Raw genomic sequence first — 19,305 nt, 5'->3', positions numbered from 1 at the left:
GACAGAAGGAGACAGAGAGAAACAGAGAGAGCGAAAGAGAGGAGAAGAAGGCAGAGAGAGAGAAACAGAAAGAAGAAGGCAGAGAGAAACAGAGAGAGATCGAAAGAGAGGAGAAAGAGGCAGAGAGAAACAGACAGAAGAAGGCAGAGAGAGAGGAAGAGAGGAGAAAGAGGCAGAGAGAGAGAGAGGGAGAGCAAAAGAGAGGAGAAGGAGGCAGAGAGACAGAAACAGACAGAAGAAGGCAGAGAGAGAGAAACAGACAGAAGAAGGCAGAGAGAGAGACAGACAGAAGGAGGCAGAGAGAGAGAGAGAGCGCAAAATAGAGGAGAAGGCAGAGAGAGAGAAACGGACAGAAGAAGGCAGAGAGAGAGGAAGAGAGGAGAAAGAGAGAGAGGAAGAGAGAAGAGAAGGAGAAAAAAGTCAACCACAGAGTTCAAGTGGGCATAGCTGAAGGAAAGGGGTGGAACTGAGGGAACACAGAGCCAAGGGAGGAGTGTGGCCCAGAGACAGAGAGCATGAGGCAGAGAAGAAGAGAGAGAGGGAGGGAGCGAGGGAGAGAAAGAAGGAGAGAAGGAGAGGGAGCGAAAGAGAGGGAGCAAGAGAGGGAAATAGAGAGGGAGTGAAAGAGAGAGAGAGGGTAGGAAAGAGAGGGAGAGAGAGAGGGAGAGAGCCAGAGAGAATGAGAGCAAGAGCGAGAGAGGGCGTCTGATTGAAGATAAGCCCGGGAGAACTCTGGAAGGGGAGCACAGGCGGTAAGAACGGCATATCTCCAAATCCACACACATTATTTAAAGAAGTACTGCGTTGATTTGGAAAGACTGCTTTATATTCTGGGCAGTGTGTGCCTGTTGTCTTGATTAAATTCTCTCACTGAGCTGCGACGGACAGAGAGAGAGAGACAGAGAGAGAGTGTGTGAAAGACTGTGAGCCAGAGGGAGAGAGAGAGAGAGAGAGAGAGAGAGAGAGAGAGAGAAGGAGGTGGACATGAGAGAGGGAGTGGCAGGAGGAGGGGAAGACGGAGTGTTTAGGCATGTGAGTGTGTGTGTGACCAGTTTGTGAGCCGGCATCAGGACTGCCTATTCATCGATGAACTAACTGGGCAAAGTTGCACTTCAGATTTTACGAGTGTCTGTGAGTATTATACTCTGTCTGTGTGTGTGATTTTCTTGTGACTTTCTGTGTGTGTTGGTGTGCTTGTGTATGTGAAGGTTTATGTTGTTATATGTTTGTGAGAGAGAGAAATAGAGAGAAAGAGTGTGTGTGTGTATGTGTTATGGGAGAGAAGCTTTCTTATACTTGTGAGTTTATGTGTGTATCCTGTATATGCATTATTGTGTGTGTGTTTGTATTTGTATGATAGGCATTCTGTGAGTGTGTGTGTGTGTGTGTGTGTGTGTGTGTGTGTGTGTGTGTGTGTGTGTGTGGTTGTGTGTGTGTGTGTGTGTGTGTGTGTGTGTGTGTGTGTGTGTGTGCGTGTGTGTGTGTGTGTGTGTGTGTGTGTGTGTGTGTGTGTGTGTGTGTGTGTGTGTGTGTGTGTGTGTGTGTGTGTGTGTGTGTGTGTGTGTGTGTGTGTGTGTGTGTGCGTGTGTGTGCGTGTGTGTGTGTGTGTGTGTGCGTGCGTGTGTGTGTGTGTATGGGCTAAGAATGGAGCAGACAGACAGACAGGGGTTAAGCATCAGGCCGTGTGTGTGTGTGTGTGTGTGTGTCTGAAACGCTCATGTGTTTGTGAGTCAGGGAGAGGGGGGAGGGACAGGAGAAGACTCAGTGAGAGAGGGAGAGGGGAGAGAGGGAGCGAGAGAGAGAGAGCAAGAGAGAGAGGGGGAGAGAGGGAGCGAGAGAGAGAGGGAGATAGTGAAAGAGAGGGAGAGGGAGAGAGAGGGGGAGAGAGGGCGCAAGAGACAGAAAGAGAGATAGTGAGAGGGGGAGAGAGGAGGCAAGAGAGAGATAGTGAGTGAGGGATAAATGTTTAACTCATTAGTGGGAATCCCAGCTGGCTGGAATGACTTCTCCATATGTGTGTCTCCATATCTCCTTGCAGTATCTCTCATTCCCCTGTGACTCGTCCCGTTGTCTCTGAGCTGTGTGTGAGGAGTGTTTAGATATTCTCCTCTCTTTCACGGCGATGTTAGTCAGGAGTTGTTTTATGCCGCCGTCTCTCCTCTGTGTTTCATTGTGATGTTAGTGAGTGGTTGTTTTATGTCGCCATTTCTGCTTTCCGCTCATCACTCGTCCCTCAGGCCAGTGCACAGTCAACACATCAGTTCATGTGAGAACATGGTGTTGAACTGACCAGCGTCATGTACGACACCCATACTTTGGAACACAAATAGCGGGCAGTTCTGTTCAAAGAAAACCAAACTTTTTTTAAAGGTTCAAATTGAAAAGATTTTAATTTTACAGGTCAAAATCAAAGTGTGTGGACCACATCCTGTAATGTTATGATTAAACACATTATTTTTATTACACATTATTTGTATTACATCAATTTAAACTTTGATTGTAATTCACTCTCCAGTTGCTCCCTCTTCTCACCTGCCCTTTTTCCCCTCAGATTTTGAAAGAGAAGAAGCCACTTTCCAATTGGGCCAATATCCCCGGCTCCACCCCCTGCATGATGTCGATGTCCCCGCTAACCAATCACAAAGTAGCACAGGTAGGCTGTCACTATCCACACCGCGATGCATGCGTTGGCTCATCACATCCCACTCTGCCGCATGCCGGGTTGCCCTGGTTAGACACCTTAGGTCTGTTGTGGCTGAGGAGCTTGCGAATGAAACTGTGCGATTACCAACAACTTTCTCTTGTTGACGGTGTTGACCAGGAGGGCGGCAAGGACACGACGGCCAGTCTGCCCCGCAGACGCACAACTCATCGGGGGAAACTCTCAGACAGACCCCTCTCCACGCAGGGTGAGTAAGGAACTTCTGGAGGCAAACGCTGTATTTGTCAGAGTCTGGACAGTCCATGTTTTGTATAGAGAGATAGGCGGTCTGTAGAGCCAGAGAGAACGTATTGGACAGACAGACACAACTGTGGCTGGTTAAACATCATGTTTTACTGTACCCGAATGTGGTAGAGGTGAAGAGTGGATGTGACGTCAGGCTGCTGTGCAGGTCGTAGTTGTCTCACACTCCCCTAAACAAACTAGCAGAGTTTACACAGAGCAGCCGCCATGGAGCCTATTGTCTCCCACTCAACAGAGAATATGATAGATTTATTGCCGTGGCGATCGACATGCATCATAAAGGGCTTCTATCACTCCTCTCATTATTATCTGTCCATCAGCATAGGCCAGCTCCGTTTTGGTGTGCTTCACGGTGAGGTCGGTGAGGTGAGTCGTGTGAGTGTGTTTAAGGTGTGTCGCTAGACTAAGAGCTGTCGGGGCGAGAGCAGGATGTACCAGACGAGCCGGTGGAGCGACTGTCTGTGGCCCTGCTGCAGAGCAGATCATGAGCCCTGTTCTGTCATGTCCCTTTTTTATCCCTGTTCCCTCACTGCAGACACCTACCCTGCCAGTGAGTCACAGCTGAAACTACTTGGTGGGAAAGAATCTTGGGCAGAGCTAGGGAGGGAGAGGGTGTCTGAATAGGGGAGAAAAAAAAGAAAAGCAATGGAATGAAGAGAGAGAAAAAAACAGAGAACGGTTTGACATGTGACTGTGCATAAATATTTAGACATGCTCAATTGTTGGGTCAGTCTGTTATGAAGTGTATACTACATAAACCAGATCAAAAACAGACTCATCACTGCTCGATCCAGTCCTGGCCACATGTGTTCCAGAATCAGCAGCTATATGGAATCTCTGACCAATCCTGCACCCCTCCCCCCCAACCCCATCCCTAACCATACACTCATTCTGCAGGCATAGTGAGGATGCACCACGACGGCCTGTCCCCAGAGATGATGACCCCCCCACGGCCCCTCTCCTCTTCCTCCCATCGCCACAGCAACGGCCACGCCAACGGCCACCGGAACACCTATGGCTACGGCAACGGTTTCCTCACGCCTTGCAACAGCGCCAACAACTCGCGGGCCCCCAGGTGAGTTCAGGCCCCGCGTCTGGAGATGCCATTTTCAAAAGCTGCACATATCCTCTACCTGCAGAACGACTGCAGCACATGTGGCCCCGTGCAGGTTTATAGGGCCGGGATTGCACCGAATCAGAAGTGCTGGGGTGTCATTCCGTAAGAATGCTGAGGGGTGCATGCATCCAAAATATGAAGTCACAGGTGCTGGATCCAAACTGCACATGGAAAAATAGAATAGCTGCCGCTCATTTGCTTTGATTTGTACAATATGAGGAGATGTTCATCTTTTTAGATTAAACCAGTGGTTGTACGTGTATCCTGTAGTGTTTGATCGTATCTGCATTTCTAAATAATTTATAAACTATGTACAGGTACTATACAGGCTTTATAGGTACAACTTCTACCTACCTGACTGAAATCCTGATGCTAGATGTATTGCAGTTGGGTGTGATTTATTGCATTTGACGTTATAAATTGGAGGGTTTTGTGGCAGGTATTATTGTACAGATGCCATGGTATTCATTATTAAGATTCAACCTTTATTGCTAACTATACTTGGCCCCTGCTTGACAAGGAAAAAATGTGAATTCATCTGTAGCTATGCTTTTTTGTGCTGTGGTGGAAGTTGGGAGCGTGACTGATGTTAGAGAAAAGTAGATTGAAAGTGGCATCAATTTAAAGAGTATCTCAGTAAAAAAAACAGAGAGTAATAATGAAAAGAAATGATTGTTTGTTTCTCCAGTAATGACATAAATATAGTGTGACTGACATTACCGTGACTGACATGTGAGACCGTGAGTCACATGTAACGTTGTCAGTCACATTTGTTAACGTCAGCTATTAGGAAGAAACTGAATTTAATGAAAGCTAATTTTACCTGAGGCAAGAGATGCCAGCACAAACTAGTGTTTAAGTTCTTCTTTAGTCGCAATCACGGTAAAGTAATCCATTTACTGTACTTTCAGAGAAAAATGCATCATACTGGAGGCCAGTTTAAACGTTGCCAAGGACCTTTAAAATATAAAATTCCATAATTTATAATGACATTTAAGTGGCACTTATTTGTAAGAGCCACATGACAACTCTGAGAGGCCTTGTGGATGTAATCAGTCATTTCCAGTAATTTGCAGGCCTTATGACATTAGTACACCAGTAAAATCAGTTCTAATGTAATTCTTTTTTTTTTTTTTTGGACCATGTCCAACTATTGATGGATTTGTCCAGTTGCAACTCATGCTATAGTCAAGTGTTGTGCTGTTTTTGATAAGGTCATTTATGCTATATTTGCTCATTGGTGATGACTGAGAGGAGAGAGTTTGTGCACAGTCCTAAATGTGCTGAGCATGTGGCTTTAAGTGTTGTTTCTGTGTGGTGAGGTTCTACACATTGTAGATGGGAGGGAAGCAGTATGCACACACTGTCAGCCATGCTAAAATCTTTAATGAATTTCCTGCTTGGCCTTATGCCAAATTTTCATCAAAGTCAAAAAGGAACTGGACTAACCAGTCTGCCTTTTTCATCATTTCTGTTTACCGGTAATTGAGTTCCTTTGTTATTGTATGTAGGTGGTGCTCTTAAAACAACAGCTTGAGGGTTTGTGAATCTAATTTGTTATTAAGCCAAATACAGACACATTTTTGAAGGGCCCATTTTGCCTTTCTTGTGTGTGTGTCTGTGTCTGTGTGTCTGTGAATCTCTGTCTGCCCCTGCAAGGTCCACTGCCTCCCCGGAGCCAGGGTCCGTGACATACACTTACACTTACTCTACCCCATACCCTACGTTAGCATTTATATACAATATACATTATTGCCACCACTGAAATGTTTCTCTGTCCCTACGTCCCTTACCCCTGTTACCCTATTAGTACAGTAAACCGGTCTTGCCTGTATCATGTATTTTACCACCGGATGTCTGTGTATATACTATGTCCCGCGACCAAATGCTGGCTGTGTACAACCCCTGTTGCCCCCGGCCGACCTCAAGAATTGAATTTAATTGAATTGTCTGTGTGTGTGTGTGTGCGTGTGTGTGTGTGTGTTTACACATGTCTGTACTGAATCTGTCTTTCGATTTGCAGTCCTACTCTACTTGATCTTGTTGAGATTGAGAGGAAACTACGCGAGGCAAAAGCAGAGAGGGAGCGTTTACTAAAGGAAAGGGTGAGTCTCTTTTATTCTCTCTTTCTTTCTTTCTTTCGTTGTTCTTCTCTTTCACTCCCTCACTCACTCACACTCACTCCTGTAAAGGGATATGACCTGAGATGTATAGTCTCATATGGCACTATGGCCTGTATACTTTTGGCAGTGAAACAAAACAATGTGCTTACCTAACCATAACTCAGTCAACATGGACATAAAAGAGACCATTGTGAGTCATAGAGCAAACACACTAGCAAGGTTCTGTGAGCAATCATAATGTAGGGTTTTTTTTCAAATGTAGGCTACTTTAATTAAACAAGTTAATCTTTTCAGTGAAAGGACATTTTTGGCAACTTGTGGTTACAAAAAGAGGTTCCTGTGTCGAACTTTTTAATTAGAGATCTCCTAACTAAACAAAACTGTCTGTGTGTGTGTGTGTGTGTGTGTGTGTGTGTGTGTGTGTGTGTGTGTGTGTGTGTGCGTGTGCGTGTGCGTGTGCGTGTGTGTGTGTGTGTGTGTCAATGTGTGTGTCTGTCTGTGTGTTTGTGTGTATGTGTGTGTGTGTGTGTGTGTGTGTGTGTGTGTGTGTGCGTGTGTGTGTGTCTGTGCATGCGTGTGTGTGTGTGTGTGTGTGTGTGTGTGTGTGTGTGTGTCCATGTGTGTATCGGTATGTGTTTGCAGGAGGAATGGCGGCAGCAGGCCACAGACGAAAGGCAGCAGCAGAAGGAGCTGGAGTCTCTCAGCACAGAGGGGGAGCAGGCCAAGAGCGAGGTCACAGCAGAGACAGATGCAGAGGAGCTACCTCTCAGCACCCCACTCCCAAACTCCCCAGAGGTATCTACTCCTTTTCTGTCCTTCTTCTTTAGCTCTCCTCTCTCTCTCTCTTATTCATTCTTTTCTCTTCTCTCTCATTCTTCTCTTTCTCTCCTTTCTGTCCTTCTTCTTTATCTTTCCTCTCTCTCTCTCTTATTCATTCTTTTATTTTCCCAGTCATTCTTCTCTTTCTCCCCTTCTTGTCATATTCTCTCTTTTTTCTCTCATACTTTTCTCTTTGTCCCTCTCTCTATCCTTCTTTTCTCTTCTTTTCTGAATCTCTCTCTCTCTCTTTCCTCTTCCCACCACTTCTGCTGTCCTTCGGCAGACTCCTAATTGATTTTGCATGTTAAACTCGTTCTTCAAGCATGGCTGTTCCACCCTGGATGAGCGCACATGTGCTATCCTTCTGTTTCGGTCATCAGCCAGATTGTGTCCAGTTTTTCGAAACAGCTTGTGATACGTCTGTGTGATATATGTGAAAAGAAGTGGGTTATAAACAAGCACTCTGCATGTGTTATTGTTAGTGCGTGTGTTAGCATTAGCACTGTCCATGTGTTAGTGCGCGTGTTAGCATTAGCACTCTCCATGTGTTAGTGTTAGTGCGTGTGTTAGCATTAGCACTCTCCATGTGTTAGTGTTAGTGCGTGTGTTAGAATTAGTACTCTCCATGTGTTAGTGTTAGTGCGCGGGTTAGCCTTAGCACTCTCCATGTGTTAGTGTTAGTGCGCGTGTTAAGCTTTATCACTTTCCATGTGTTAGTGTAAGTGCGCGTGTTAAGCTTTAGAACTCTCCATGTGTTAGTGTTAGTGCGTGTGTTAGCGTTAGCACTCTCCATGTGTGAGTGTTAGTGCACGTGTTAGCATTAGCACTCTCCATGTGTTAGTGTAAGTGCGCGTGTTAGCATTAGCACTCTCCATGTGTTAGTGTAAGTGCACGTGTTAGCGTTAGCACTCTCCATGTGGTGTTAGTGTTAGTGCGCGTGTGAGCGTTAGCATTAGCATTAGCATTAACATTAGTGGATGGAGCGCTTCTAAGTGGGTGGGCGGAGCAGAGGACAGAAGCCTTGAGAATGCTAAGCTGGTGCACATCAGGTCACAGGCATGAAAGCAAATATTTGTAAACGTAGAAGACAGACATTAGGGCGATCAGGAAGTCGGCACACAACACACCATTCGAAGGGGGATTAAAGAAATACTTCATCCTCCTTCACCAGCAACAGTTTTTTAGTTTGTTTGTTTTATAAAAATGTGCCTCTCACTCACAGCCACTCTAATCTGTTGGCAGTAAGCTTGGCCTCATCTGATTAAACATTCAACTCTTGATGTAGTTGTTGATGTGAGCAGATGAACCAGTTTTGTATAATGAGAGTGAAATGTAATACTGTAAGATAATATGCAGATTCAATGATAACAATCTTTTCTTAAGAGGGTAATGGCTTCAGATCAGATTGAGTGTGACTGTGATCTACTCCGTTTGCAAAACTAAGGAGGCCCTGGCTCTCTTCTTCCCAGCAGGGTGTCCCTCTGTCCTTCTCGCTGAACTTTGACCTCCGTGCTCATGTTGAGTCTTTGGGGCACGGTGTGGCCAGCTGTTTGGGCGTCCGGCTGTTGCCACGGCGATGCGGAGGCTTCCTGACGAAGCGTGGCGGGCGGGTGAAGACCTGGAGGAGGAGGTGGTTCCTGTTCGACCTGGACCACCGCAGATTAGCCTACTACACTGGTGAGGGCTGTGTGTGTTAGTGTTTGTGTGTGTGTGTGTGTGTGTGTGTGTGTGTGTGTGTGTGTGTGTGTGTGTGTGTGTGTGTGTGTGTGTGTGTGTGTGTGTGTGTGAGTGTGTGTGTGTGTGTGTGTGTGTGTGTGTGTGTGTGTGTGTGTGTGTGTTTGTGTGTGTGTGTGTGTCAGTGTTTTGTGTGTATGTGTGTGTTTGTTTGTGTCACTGTTTTGGTGTGTATGTGTGTGATTGTGTGTTTAGTGTTTTTGTATGTGTGTGTGTGTGTCAGTGTTTTGTGTGTGTGTGTGTGTGTGTGTGTGTGTGTGTGTGTGTGTGTGTTTGTTTTTGTGTAAACACTCCTGCTTTTGTAATGTTATATTTGTTATGGTCTCTCTTAGTTACTCTCTCTCTCTCTCTCTCTCTCTCTCTCTCTCTCTCAGACCAAGATGAGAAGAAGCTGAAGGGAGTCATCTACTTCCAAGCCATAGAGGAAGTCTATTATGACCACCTACGCACAGCCTCCACAGTCAGTTCATTCTTCATCAGTAAATCATTGATTTCTCAGCAAACATTAGATCAGAATCAGAATCAGAATCAGAAAGGTTTTTACTGCCAAGTTGGTTTTCACCTACCAGGATTTTTTTTTGGTGGACGATGGTGCAAACAATAAACATACACAATAAACAATACACATATTAAGTTATTAAACATAGGAAAAACGAAATATAAAATATAATTTAAAATGTACAGAATATGTTAAATGGATAGATACATCCCCCTTCAAAGTTTGTATGTCTTGTTGAGGGGCGGTCTGTACATTTCATGATGGGACTGGTTTTGCCCTGCCCCAAAGTATACAACATACCATATAGGTAGCTCTCAGCAAGGTTGGCACAGATGCTTTTAGTCACGTCATCAAGTTAATTGCTGTGATTTCACACAGGTGTAGGGCACTGAGCTACTGTGTGATCTGGAGGGCAATTGGTTATTCCTGAGATTGAGTTTAATGGATAACTTGGTCAAGAGGACGTATTCATTTTCGACCCATTGTAAATGCGATCAAAAATGTCCATTATCTTTTCTCCCAATGGATTTTAATATAGCAACTCACAAAAATAAAAAGTAATGGAATAGTTAAACGGGTCATATGCTGTAATATGTCTTTACTAGGAGAAATTTAGGGCATGTTCTTCTTTAAAACATTGGTGATTGGTGATTTGTAACTAATTATAAAAACTTTTCTCTGTTTGTCTCACTCTTTTCTCACCCTCTGTTTCTCTCTCCGTCTCTCCCTCCCTCCCTCCCATCCTGTGTCTTAGTCTCCTCGACCAAGTCTGACGTTTTGTGTGAAGACGTACGAGCGGCTCTTCTACCTGGTCGCTCCGAGCCCCGAGGCCATGAGGATCTGGATGGATGTCATAGTTACAGCAACAGACGAGCACTGCCGGTACTGACAGGGACTCTCGCCACGGACAAGTCAGGGGAAGGAACCTTCTCCCGAAACTCCACTACAGCCGCCCTGGTCAGGCATCTGGTAGGCCAGCCAAAGAGCTCTGGGTCCATTGGGCCCTCTGAGGGACACAGGGGACTCAGCGCCAGCCTCGGGACTTATGATATACAGTCCATATTTCTGCACTTCACACGTCTACACATGCAGACCCCCTTGGGGACCTGTAGAACTTCTTTTCCCTCTGTTTTGAGTTGGAGAGTGCAGACTGCTGTCCCTGTGCTGTGCCCCCTCCCCCTCCCTCCCGCTTCTGGAAAGTCCCATTTGCGTTCTCCACAGGGTCTTGGCATGAGGACGTCACAAAAATGCAGAGACCTTTGGGGACTAGGATTCCATCATGGGCAGAGGGTGAGAAAGAACAGAGGAGACTGATGTCCAATGAGAGGCCTCAGGCCGGTGTTTATGTTTACGTGAACCTAATGGAAGGGGTGTTTTGAGGACAAATAATGACACCGGGTTATGAGGAGCCGGGTTACAGAGTGCCATATGGAGCAGGAAACACAAAGTCAGCTTCCAGCTGCTTCGCTGATGACTGGGTCTTTCTGTGGTGTGGTTGGCCTCTCCACAGGGCTCACACTGTTTGGAATGGTGGTGTTTGAGCTCCCTCTAGTGGTGCTGCCAAGTATAACTTGTTTCCCCTTTCAAGTGCACATACACAAATACTACAGTACATCTCTGCTGACAAGATAAAGGGTTGGTCTTTTGGGTCTGTCAGTACTGTACAGTGTAAGGTTATTATTATTATTATTATTGTGTGTTGTTGTTATTGTTTTTAAGTGTAATAAAAACGTTTGTGAAAACAATGTGTTAAAAATGTCTGCATTATCTTCTATAACTATTAAATCCAAATGCAAAAAGCTTTAGAAAATAAAAAAAACATCAGCAGTAGCACCATTTTTTACACCATGAAAGGAAACACTGGACATCAAAACAGCCTTTGAGCAAAGTCCACTCAGATCACAAGGCCTCTAGGATCAGCAGCCCATTCATCTTCACGAGCCTCTTGTGTTGGAAGACACACGTGGTTTCCTGGTGACATGTAGAGATTCTTTCAAACCCATAATGACCCAAAAATCCTCACGAGCACGTGGCTTAGATCGATCCCCAAACAGACCAATCCCAGACCGAGCAAAGATATCAATTCAATTTTGAGATAAACTGCACTGTTTGGTGATAGAGAGGGGAATCACTTCCGTTTTGGAAAACTTCTAACTCACTCTAGTCTGTTAATATACTGATCAACAACAGCTAAAATAATGAAGACATAAAGGCTGGTTATATAGTGAATACAACCACTGTTCAAATACGCATGACATGAGCCAACCTGTCTTCACATTAGTAGAACATGTTTCAGTTTCACTTTTAAAGCAAAGGAAGAGAAAGTGCGTCGTTATGGCTTCTGAAAACAGTGAAACATCACGGCTAGAATATGAAATATCTTGTTCAGTTTGCTGTGGAATCTTCAAAAATCCCGTTTTATTATCATGCAGTCACAGTTTCTGCAAAGAGTGTCTTCAAGAAGTATGGAAAAAATCAGCCAAGCGAGAGTGTCCTCTCTGCAGGAGAAAATCCTCAAAAGATGTACCTCCTTTGAACCTGGCATTGAAACAAATCTGCGAACTGATTTTAAAGGAGAAAACGCGAATCGGAGTTACCAGTGAAGCCATTTGTTCTCTTCACGGTGAAAAACTCAAACTGTATTGCAAACAGGATGACCAGGCTATCTGTGTTGACTGTATAGGGTCTGGCCAACATCAAAATCACGATGTTTGTCGATTCATTGCCGTCGTTCAGGAACGAAAGGTAGGCCAAGCAGACAGAAAGCCTATACCGTTTACACACTAAACCCGATAGTAAGCACATTGCGGTCCACGGTAAATTTGGTCCGGATCTAGTCCTCAACGACATGCTACTTAAAGGTTTATCAGAAGCAACCACACACACACAGACACACACACACAAAACCGTTTTTATAATTGAAGAGGCAGCTCAGCCATGGGAGACGGGTACAGTTGTAACATGCTTAATTTATCAGCTCTTGTCTGTAGTCCGATTGAAGTTGAAGACAACATGTCTGATGGCATCAGCATAGTTTTTAGAATTTCAATTTGTTTCTCAAGCACTGTCCAAAGTTATTTGACCTGGTCTCCCCTACAAAGGAAAAGTGGTCTGTACAGCTCAACCTTCTGCACGTCCATGGTCTGACATGACATTACTCATTTGCAGGAGGAACTTTTGACTGATCTCAAGCCACTTAAAGAAAAGAGGGACAACTTTGATAAGATGAAGAGAAGTTGTGATGTGACTGCAGCATTCATCAAGGTAAATGTTGTGGGTGGAGAGAGCAGTTTTGTTATTCAGGAAGTCCAGTGTGTTCGGCTGTGGTGTGGCACATGGGTGAGAGCTGTCATGGTTGTCTCCTGTGTTGACTAAATGTGATACCTATATGCCCTTCACAGTTCACACCTTGGATTATCTTTGCCTGTTTGTTACATACAGATCACAGCAGTAAGACGTATTGGCTGAACATGTATTTTATGAACTAGCTTAAATATCAGTTTCAATGTCAATGAAGGTTTCTCAGTGATATGAATAATCTTTCCGTTGTAAGTAAGTCAACTATCAACTTAAGTGAAAATAATTTAAATGTTTTGACAATTTCTCCTTTTGGCATTTTCAGAAACAGGCTGATAAAACTGAGGCTGATATCAAATCAGAGTTTGAGAAACTTCACAAGTTTCTGTATGAAGAGGAATCTGCCCGCGTTGCCAGTCTGCGGAACGAAGAACAGCAGAAGACCCAGATGCTCCAGGACAGTGTGGAAACCATTAGCAGCAAGTTGGCATCTCTCTCAGCAGTGATCGACAGCATTGAGCGCGAGATGGAAATTCAAGATATGGAATTCCTGCAGGTGACTCCCTAAGTGCACCCCCATATGCACAAGAATGCTTGGTTCTGACAATCTCTTACTTCTCTAAAATTGAGTGTAATCTTTGGTGAGGAATAAAAATGTGTCTTTCAAATCAAAGCTTTTTCAGTTGAATTCAACTGTTAACACTGAAGCATGACACAAGAGAAATTAAAAATCAGAGCATTGGAATTCATGGCTACATAAATCATGCTTTGTTATTTACCAGGACTTATTCACGTATCAATATTTCAGGACCACCAAAAATCCCTAAGTTTAATTCTACTAAAATCAACCGTGTTTTGGTCCAGACCAAGACTCATCTAAGCTGCTCCCCTGAGTCGCTGGCACATAGTAATCATCCTTTGTTCTTTTCAGAATTTCAAGGCGATCAAGAGAAGGTGGGTAGTTATTTATTTGGCATGCAAAGAAATGGGTAACCTCTCCCTCTCCAATTTGGCCCGAAATGAGATTAGTGCTTTCCCTCTCTCTCTCTCTCTCTCTCTCTCTCTCTCTCTCTCTCTCTCTCTCTCTCTCTCTCTCTCTCTCTTTTTGTCTTTGGTCTTTTGAGAGCTGTATTTAAGCTGTATTGGTTTAGTTTGACATCCATACACATTCTTGTCATTACGTACACAAAGATGATGCATCTTCTATTGAATCCTCTTGCATAGGGTACAATGTAAACTACAAGAGCCAGACACTATTCCTGTGCCTTTGATCGACGTCTCCAAGCACCTGAGTGCTCTGAAGTATAGCATCTGGGAGAAAATGCTTGGGACAATTCACCACTGTGAGTACATATTTTAGACAATTTAGTTGTAATTTTATGAATTGTACAGTGAAAAGTGAAAAACTGTCCGATCACTCTTACACACTCACACAGTTAATTAATGAAGCCAACAATTCTTCTTCCTATTTAATACATGTGGTGAGAATGAGAGATTTGAAGCGAGAATACATTCAAATTCTCAAATCGGGGTTTGAAAACGTTTGAAAACGCTGATCAAACTTTTTGGCGTGTGATCAATTTATTTGGATGTAAGCCTGAGACAGGCCTGAAGTCAATGACATAGCAAGACAGCTTATACGTTATTACTGACTATTCAAACAGAAAGAAGGCCAGCTCGGCGTCTGACTTGCATCCTTCTGTCTCTTTTAGCTCTCACCAACTAGTAATGCCTCTTGTTTAGTTCTGATTCTTGTTCAGTCTCTTGTTCGGTGACTCTCTCTTTTTCTCTTCCTTGCTTCTTCCGACAACGTCTTCCTCAGTTTCTTCATCACCTCTGCCATAATGTCCATACAAAGAATACTGCGCTAGTTTCTTCTTATAGGTGGCAGATGGGTGTAGTTGTGGTACGTGAGGTGGTGTCATAAAGCATTGCGTAGTTCTCGTAAGAAGTGTTGCACCCTCACCATCAGTGTTACGTAGTGCAATACCAGACGTACCTGGCATGTTGTGGCAGTGGCACAGGTGCCTATCTCCATATTACAAGTTAGTGTACTACCAAAAATAATTTGGAAGCTGTTATTTTAAGGTAAAATTGTAACGTAAAGATGCTTTAAAGAGGACCAATTAAAACTTTTCCATAAGGTTATTTTTTGCCTATTTCAAGCAAATATTACTTATTTTAAGAAATCTTAACAAGCCAAATTTGCTTAACGCACTGGCAGCCAAATTTGCTTGTTTTAAGCAAAATCTGCTTAAAACAAGCAAATTTGGCTGCCAGTGCGTTAAGCAAATTTGGCTTGTTAAGATTTCTTAAAATAAGTAATATTTGCTTGAAATAGGCAAAAATAACCTTACCAAAGAGCACTAGGTAAGTTCAATTTAGCTAGAAACAAGACCAACTAGATTTTTTCATCTCAAAATAAGAGTAATAACACTAGGTTAGAAAAGCATTTTTGCAGTGTAAACGGTCTACAAAGTTGCAATGCCCAAAGTGCACACAAGATGGCGTAACTCTCCCACAGAACCCACTTTTCTCAGCTGCCCCTGAAACGCCTTGTTGGAATTCCAGCCCTTTTCCTTTATTACAAGATGATGGCTCATCGGGACGGGGGGCTCAAAGACACTAGAGCTCTAACAGAGCATACAGATAGAGGGTGAATAGAGATAAACTCAACTCAACTCAACTCAAGTGCTTTATTTGTCACATACACGAATGTAGTGAAATGTAAAAGGGTCTATGCTCCACACTGCAAAATAAAATAAAAACAAATAAATAGAAATAAGGGAAGAGTGCTGAATTTAAAAAAAATACATCAAGGTTTTCACTGCCTGTAGGCCACAACTCCTCCTTAGTCTCTCAGTCCTTGAATTTAGACTGCGTAGGCGTCTACACGACGACAACAGGGTGAAGAGGTTGGCATTGGGGTTTGAGTCATCCCTAATGATGTTTTCTTGCCCTCAACTCCACCCTCTTGTGGTAAATGTCATGCATGGTGGGTAGGGACGCTCGTATAGCCCGCTCGGCTGACGCACCACCCTCTGTACGTAGGTTGGCCTGGTCTTGGGTGGTACAGTTCCCGTACCAGACGGAGATGCATCCTGAGAGGATGCTCTCCACAGCTGATGAGTAGAATGTCCTCAGGATGGGAGGGGAGACCTTGAACTTCCTATGCCACCGGAGGAAGTACTGTACAACCACTGCCTAGATGACTGTCACGTGTTGTGTGTGGAGGGTCATGGTTAGGAGGTGCACCCCCAGGTACTTAAAACTAGGGACCCTCTCCACAGGCTCCCTGCTGATGGTGAGGGGGGTGTACCTGCTGTCCTGCTTCCGCCGGAAGACCCTTACCATCAGATAAACATTATGTAAAAAAAAATATGTGTATTTGGAATATTGAAGCTTGCAAATCATTTTTAGTAGGACCCAAAAATTAAATTATGATAATTAATAATGAGCATAATAGGCCCTTTTTAAGGTATGTTTGGCCATTTCTCAACTAGGGCCTTGTAAATATTTCATTACCCTATGATGGTATCCTTCCATACCTATGTGAACGTTATTTCACCCATCCCTCTTTCTGTGCCCATTTCAGGCTACAGAACTGCAAATATTATTAACAGCAGCTTTCACCTATATGTCCCTAATGCCATCTGTGTCCGCAGCTCCGTTTACCCTGGATCCTCTATCAGCCCATCCTCAGTTGGCCTTTTCTGACGAGCTGACCAGTGTCCGTTACAGCTTCCGGGGCAAGAATCTCCCCGATAACCCTGAGCGCTTTGACCTATATGTCTTTGTGCTGGGCTCTGAGGGCTACAGCGGAGGGGTCCACAGCTGGGAAATCGAAGTAGGCAACAAACCCAACTGCCGCATCGGTGTGGCTCGCCAGTCCGCGCAGAGGAAGGGGAACTTCCCCGTGTGCCCCAAGGCAGGGTTCTACTCCATCAGCCTGAGGAAGCACGAGTTCCGCGCGGGCACGTGGCCAGAGACGCGTCTGGAGTATAACAGGAAGCCACGAAAGATCCGCATTCAACTGGACTACACAAATGGTGAGGTGACCTTTAGTGACCCCAGCGACGGCACACTCATCTACTCCTTCAAAGATACGTTCACTGAGAAGATGTTCCCTCTCTTTGGCCCGTCAAAAGACTCTACTCCGCTTCGCATCTGTTCCAGGAAAGTCTTGATACAGCTCGAGCCGTGATGTGTTGTTGTTGACATTTGTTGTTCTTGACTAGATGTCAATATGAAAGAGCTGTAGGTCTTACAGCTGGCGGGTTTGTCTTGGTAGCTGTCTAATACCTCTACTAATCACCTGAGCCTACCTCTCTGGGAATGAGGGCATTGAAATATCTTCCTTGCCTAGCTTTAAACTACTGGCTTGGAATTCATTTTTTTATGACATTTTTCAATGTTTAGCAGAATCTTCATGTCGTTGGTGGATTCTGTCAGCAAATTTTCGGAAAAGACATTTTCGGATCACACAGTCTGTAATAACATGCTGAAGTGGATTACTCATGTTCTGTATTTTGCAGTTATAATCAAGACACTATAAACAATGTATTCAATAATATAAACAAAATATGCATCAACTCTATGATAAGTTATTGGACAAATGATTTAATTGTGACTTTTATGGGCTCACAATTAGCATACAATTACTGGTACACAACAGCAAGCGCACATGCTGATTCAACACGCACACCATTTTAGCACACATGCTAATTCAACACGCACACCATTTTAGCACACATGCTAGTTCAACACGCACACCATTTTAGCACACATGCTAATTCAACACGCACACCATTTCAGCACACATGCTAGTTCAACACGCACACAATAACAAGCACACATGCTAGTTCAACACGCACACAATAAGAAGCACACATGCTAGTTCAACACGTACACCATTTCAATCAGTTGAATCATCTCTGTGGATTAACTTGTCTTGCAGGGCTTTATATTACAGCAGCATAGTCATCACCAGTCTTTCCTCGAAACCAAATTTCAAAATAAGCAGTCAGGTTCAACAGGAACATACTCGTTTAGACTGCATGTTCCTGTGCATTGTGACCTTTCACTTCATCTATTTAGAGAGGGAACAGAAACCCTTGGAAGATATTGTGATAAATACACGTTCTGCCTGATCTTGACAGGCAGTTTAAGAATTTCTAAGGTTAAGTTTATTTCCCCAGGGAGAATAACAATTACTGTCATCTTGCCATGAATAAGATTTGAAGCAATTCCCATCAGCTTCTTAAACTAAATAAATAGATTCCCGTATGTGGGGGATGGGGAATGTTCCTCAGACTGGGAATGTCTTACATCGGAAATATCCAACAGCTGCCAAATCAGATACTGGTAAATGTAAAATGTGCTCTATTTTTGACAAAACTATATAAATAATATTGTATATGCGCAATATATACACCGACCATTATACTGGGTCTGTGCAATATATTTAGTGGGACAAATACATCAGATAGGGATTTACAAACATACAGCAATGCACTTTATGAGTCCATGATATATGATTTGTGTTTAATTACTGATAGCATAAGGTAGCCTCTATCATTGTACACAGAAAAAAGCAAAAGATGGATTGTCAAATTTACTAAACCACATTACATCTGAGATACACAAACTAGTCTTGTCTCTCTTTAAACATGACATTATTCTTATTGCGTTAAACCAGCTATTTCCAACCAACTCTTCAACTTCAAATTCAGACAAGTGGAAAGCCATGACGTGCGTTCACAACAGGGAACATAAATGATCACATGGGATCGCTCGAAAAAACTTGCTGCCACCACGTCCTTAAATGGATTCCTACCAGCCTTTGTAAATAATCAAGTTTAGATATTAGTGTTTTTATATGTGTTATAAGTTAGTTGTTCTCAGATAATAAGCACATGCACTGTGTCTATGTTTTGTTTCGAAATGTGCCATATTTTATTCCCACCATGAGCATGTAAGGTACTGATAACTCTCAAGATCTCAGTGGTTCAGTTGTTCTGTTTCCTTAATGCTGCTTGTCTCGCTGCCTGTCTCACATCATTTCAAGGAACAGTGAGCAATATATTGATCTACTCGCAGTGACATTGCAATATATTGATCTACTCGCAGTGACTTTGCAATATTTCAATGCAGCCTGAGATTAAGAATATGCACAGTTGTGCCTGCTTATCGAACCTGCATAACACTATAATGTTGAAGTTACATGATTAAATAAAGGCAATGTAATTTAACCTTAAGCAATTCCATTGCGATTATGGTTACGTTGTGTCTGTTTTATAAGGGACCTGAATACATTTTGTAAACTGAAAGAAAAATGCTGTGATTATTCAACACATTTCATTCATATGAAACCGATTGCCTACATTACAATTACGTAATTACGAGTAAATCCAACGGTGTGTATAAGAATTGTGTGTACATCTACAATGCATGATCTTCTCTGCAAGGAACTACATAGCAAACCATACAGTCCTTCCTCAGTTGTAAACTCTATGTGGGTGTATTTCACAATATTAATGGTGTATTTCACCCTACCTTATGACTCATGTCCGGTGTAAACACCCCTTGAACAACCCTAGTTTAACCAAATATTTGCTTTTTCAACACCTCTGCTGCAGAGGGTGCGTCCGAGTGGCTTTGGCAGCAGTGTTGATGTGGGCAAGACTGACCGCAGACTAAAGTGTCTTACGTTTTGGTCTACACCAGCCTGCTGTATAAAGTTTATTCCAAC

General features: G+C 43.5%; 2 protein-coding genes across 2 annotated transcripts in view; both read left to right on the top strand.

Annotated features, from left to right (window-relative positions):
- The window catches only part of phldb3 (pleckstrin homology-like domain, family B, member 3), a 25,135-nt gene extending 14,280 nt beyond the window's left edge, over positions 1-10,855 (top strand). Inside the window, exons 8-15 of the mRNA XM_080858494.1 lie at positions 2,552-2,653; positions 2,822-2,909; positions 3,863-4,040; positions 6,106-6,187; positions 6,848-7,000; positions 8,494-8,701; positions 9,133-9,218; positions 10,012-10,855. Of these exons, the coding sequence (XP_080714620.1) occupies positions 2,552-2,653; positions 2,822-2,909; positions 3,863-4,040; positions 6,106-6,187; positions 6,848-7,000; positions 8,494-8,701; positions 9,133-9,218; positions 10,012-10,146 (1,032 nt within the window). The 3' untranslated portion in view covers positions 10,147-10,855. The remainder of the gene's footprint in view (positions 1-2,551; positions 2,654-2,821; positions 2,910-3,862; positions 4,041-6,105; positions 6,188-6,847; positions 7,001-8,493; positions 8,702-9,132; positions 9,219-10,011) is intronic.
- A 736-nt stretch (positions 10,856-11,591) lies between these two features.
- LOC308381151 (nuclear factor 7, brain-like) lies at positions 11,592-16,758 on the top strand (the record flags this gene model as incomplete). The annotated part of the gene is made up of 6 exons (XM_080858669.1): positions 11,592-12,002; positions 12,426-12,521; positions 12,880-13,110; positions 13,486-13,508; positions 13,779-13,897; positions 16,220-16,758. The coding sequence occupies 6 exons, from the start codon at positions 11,592-11,594 to the stop codon at positions 16,756-16,758; spliced, it is 1,419 nt and encodes a 472-aa protein (XP_080714795.1).
- Positions 16,759-19,305: the final 2,547 nt, after the last annotated feature.

This window comes from Sprattus sprattus (assembly GCF_963457725.1).
Source record: "Sprattus sprattus genome assembly, chromosome: 19".
NCBI classification, from domain to species: Eukaryota; Metazoa; Chordata; class Actinopteri; order Clupeiformes; family Clupeidae; genus Sprattus; species Sprattus sprattus.
This window is presented reverse-complemented; position numbering and strand designations above follow the sequence as displayed.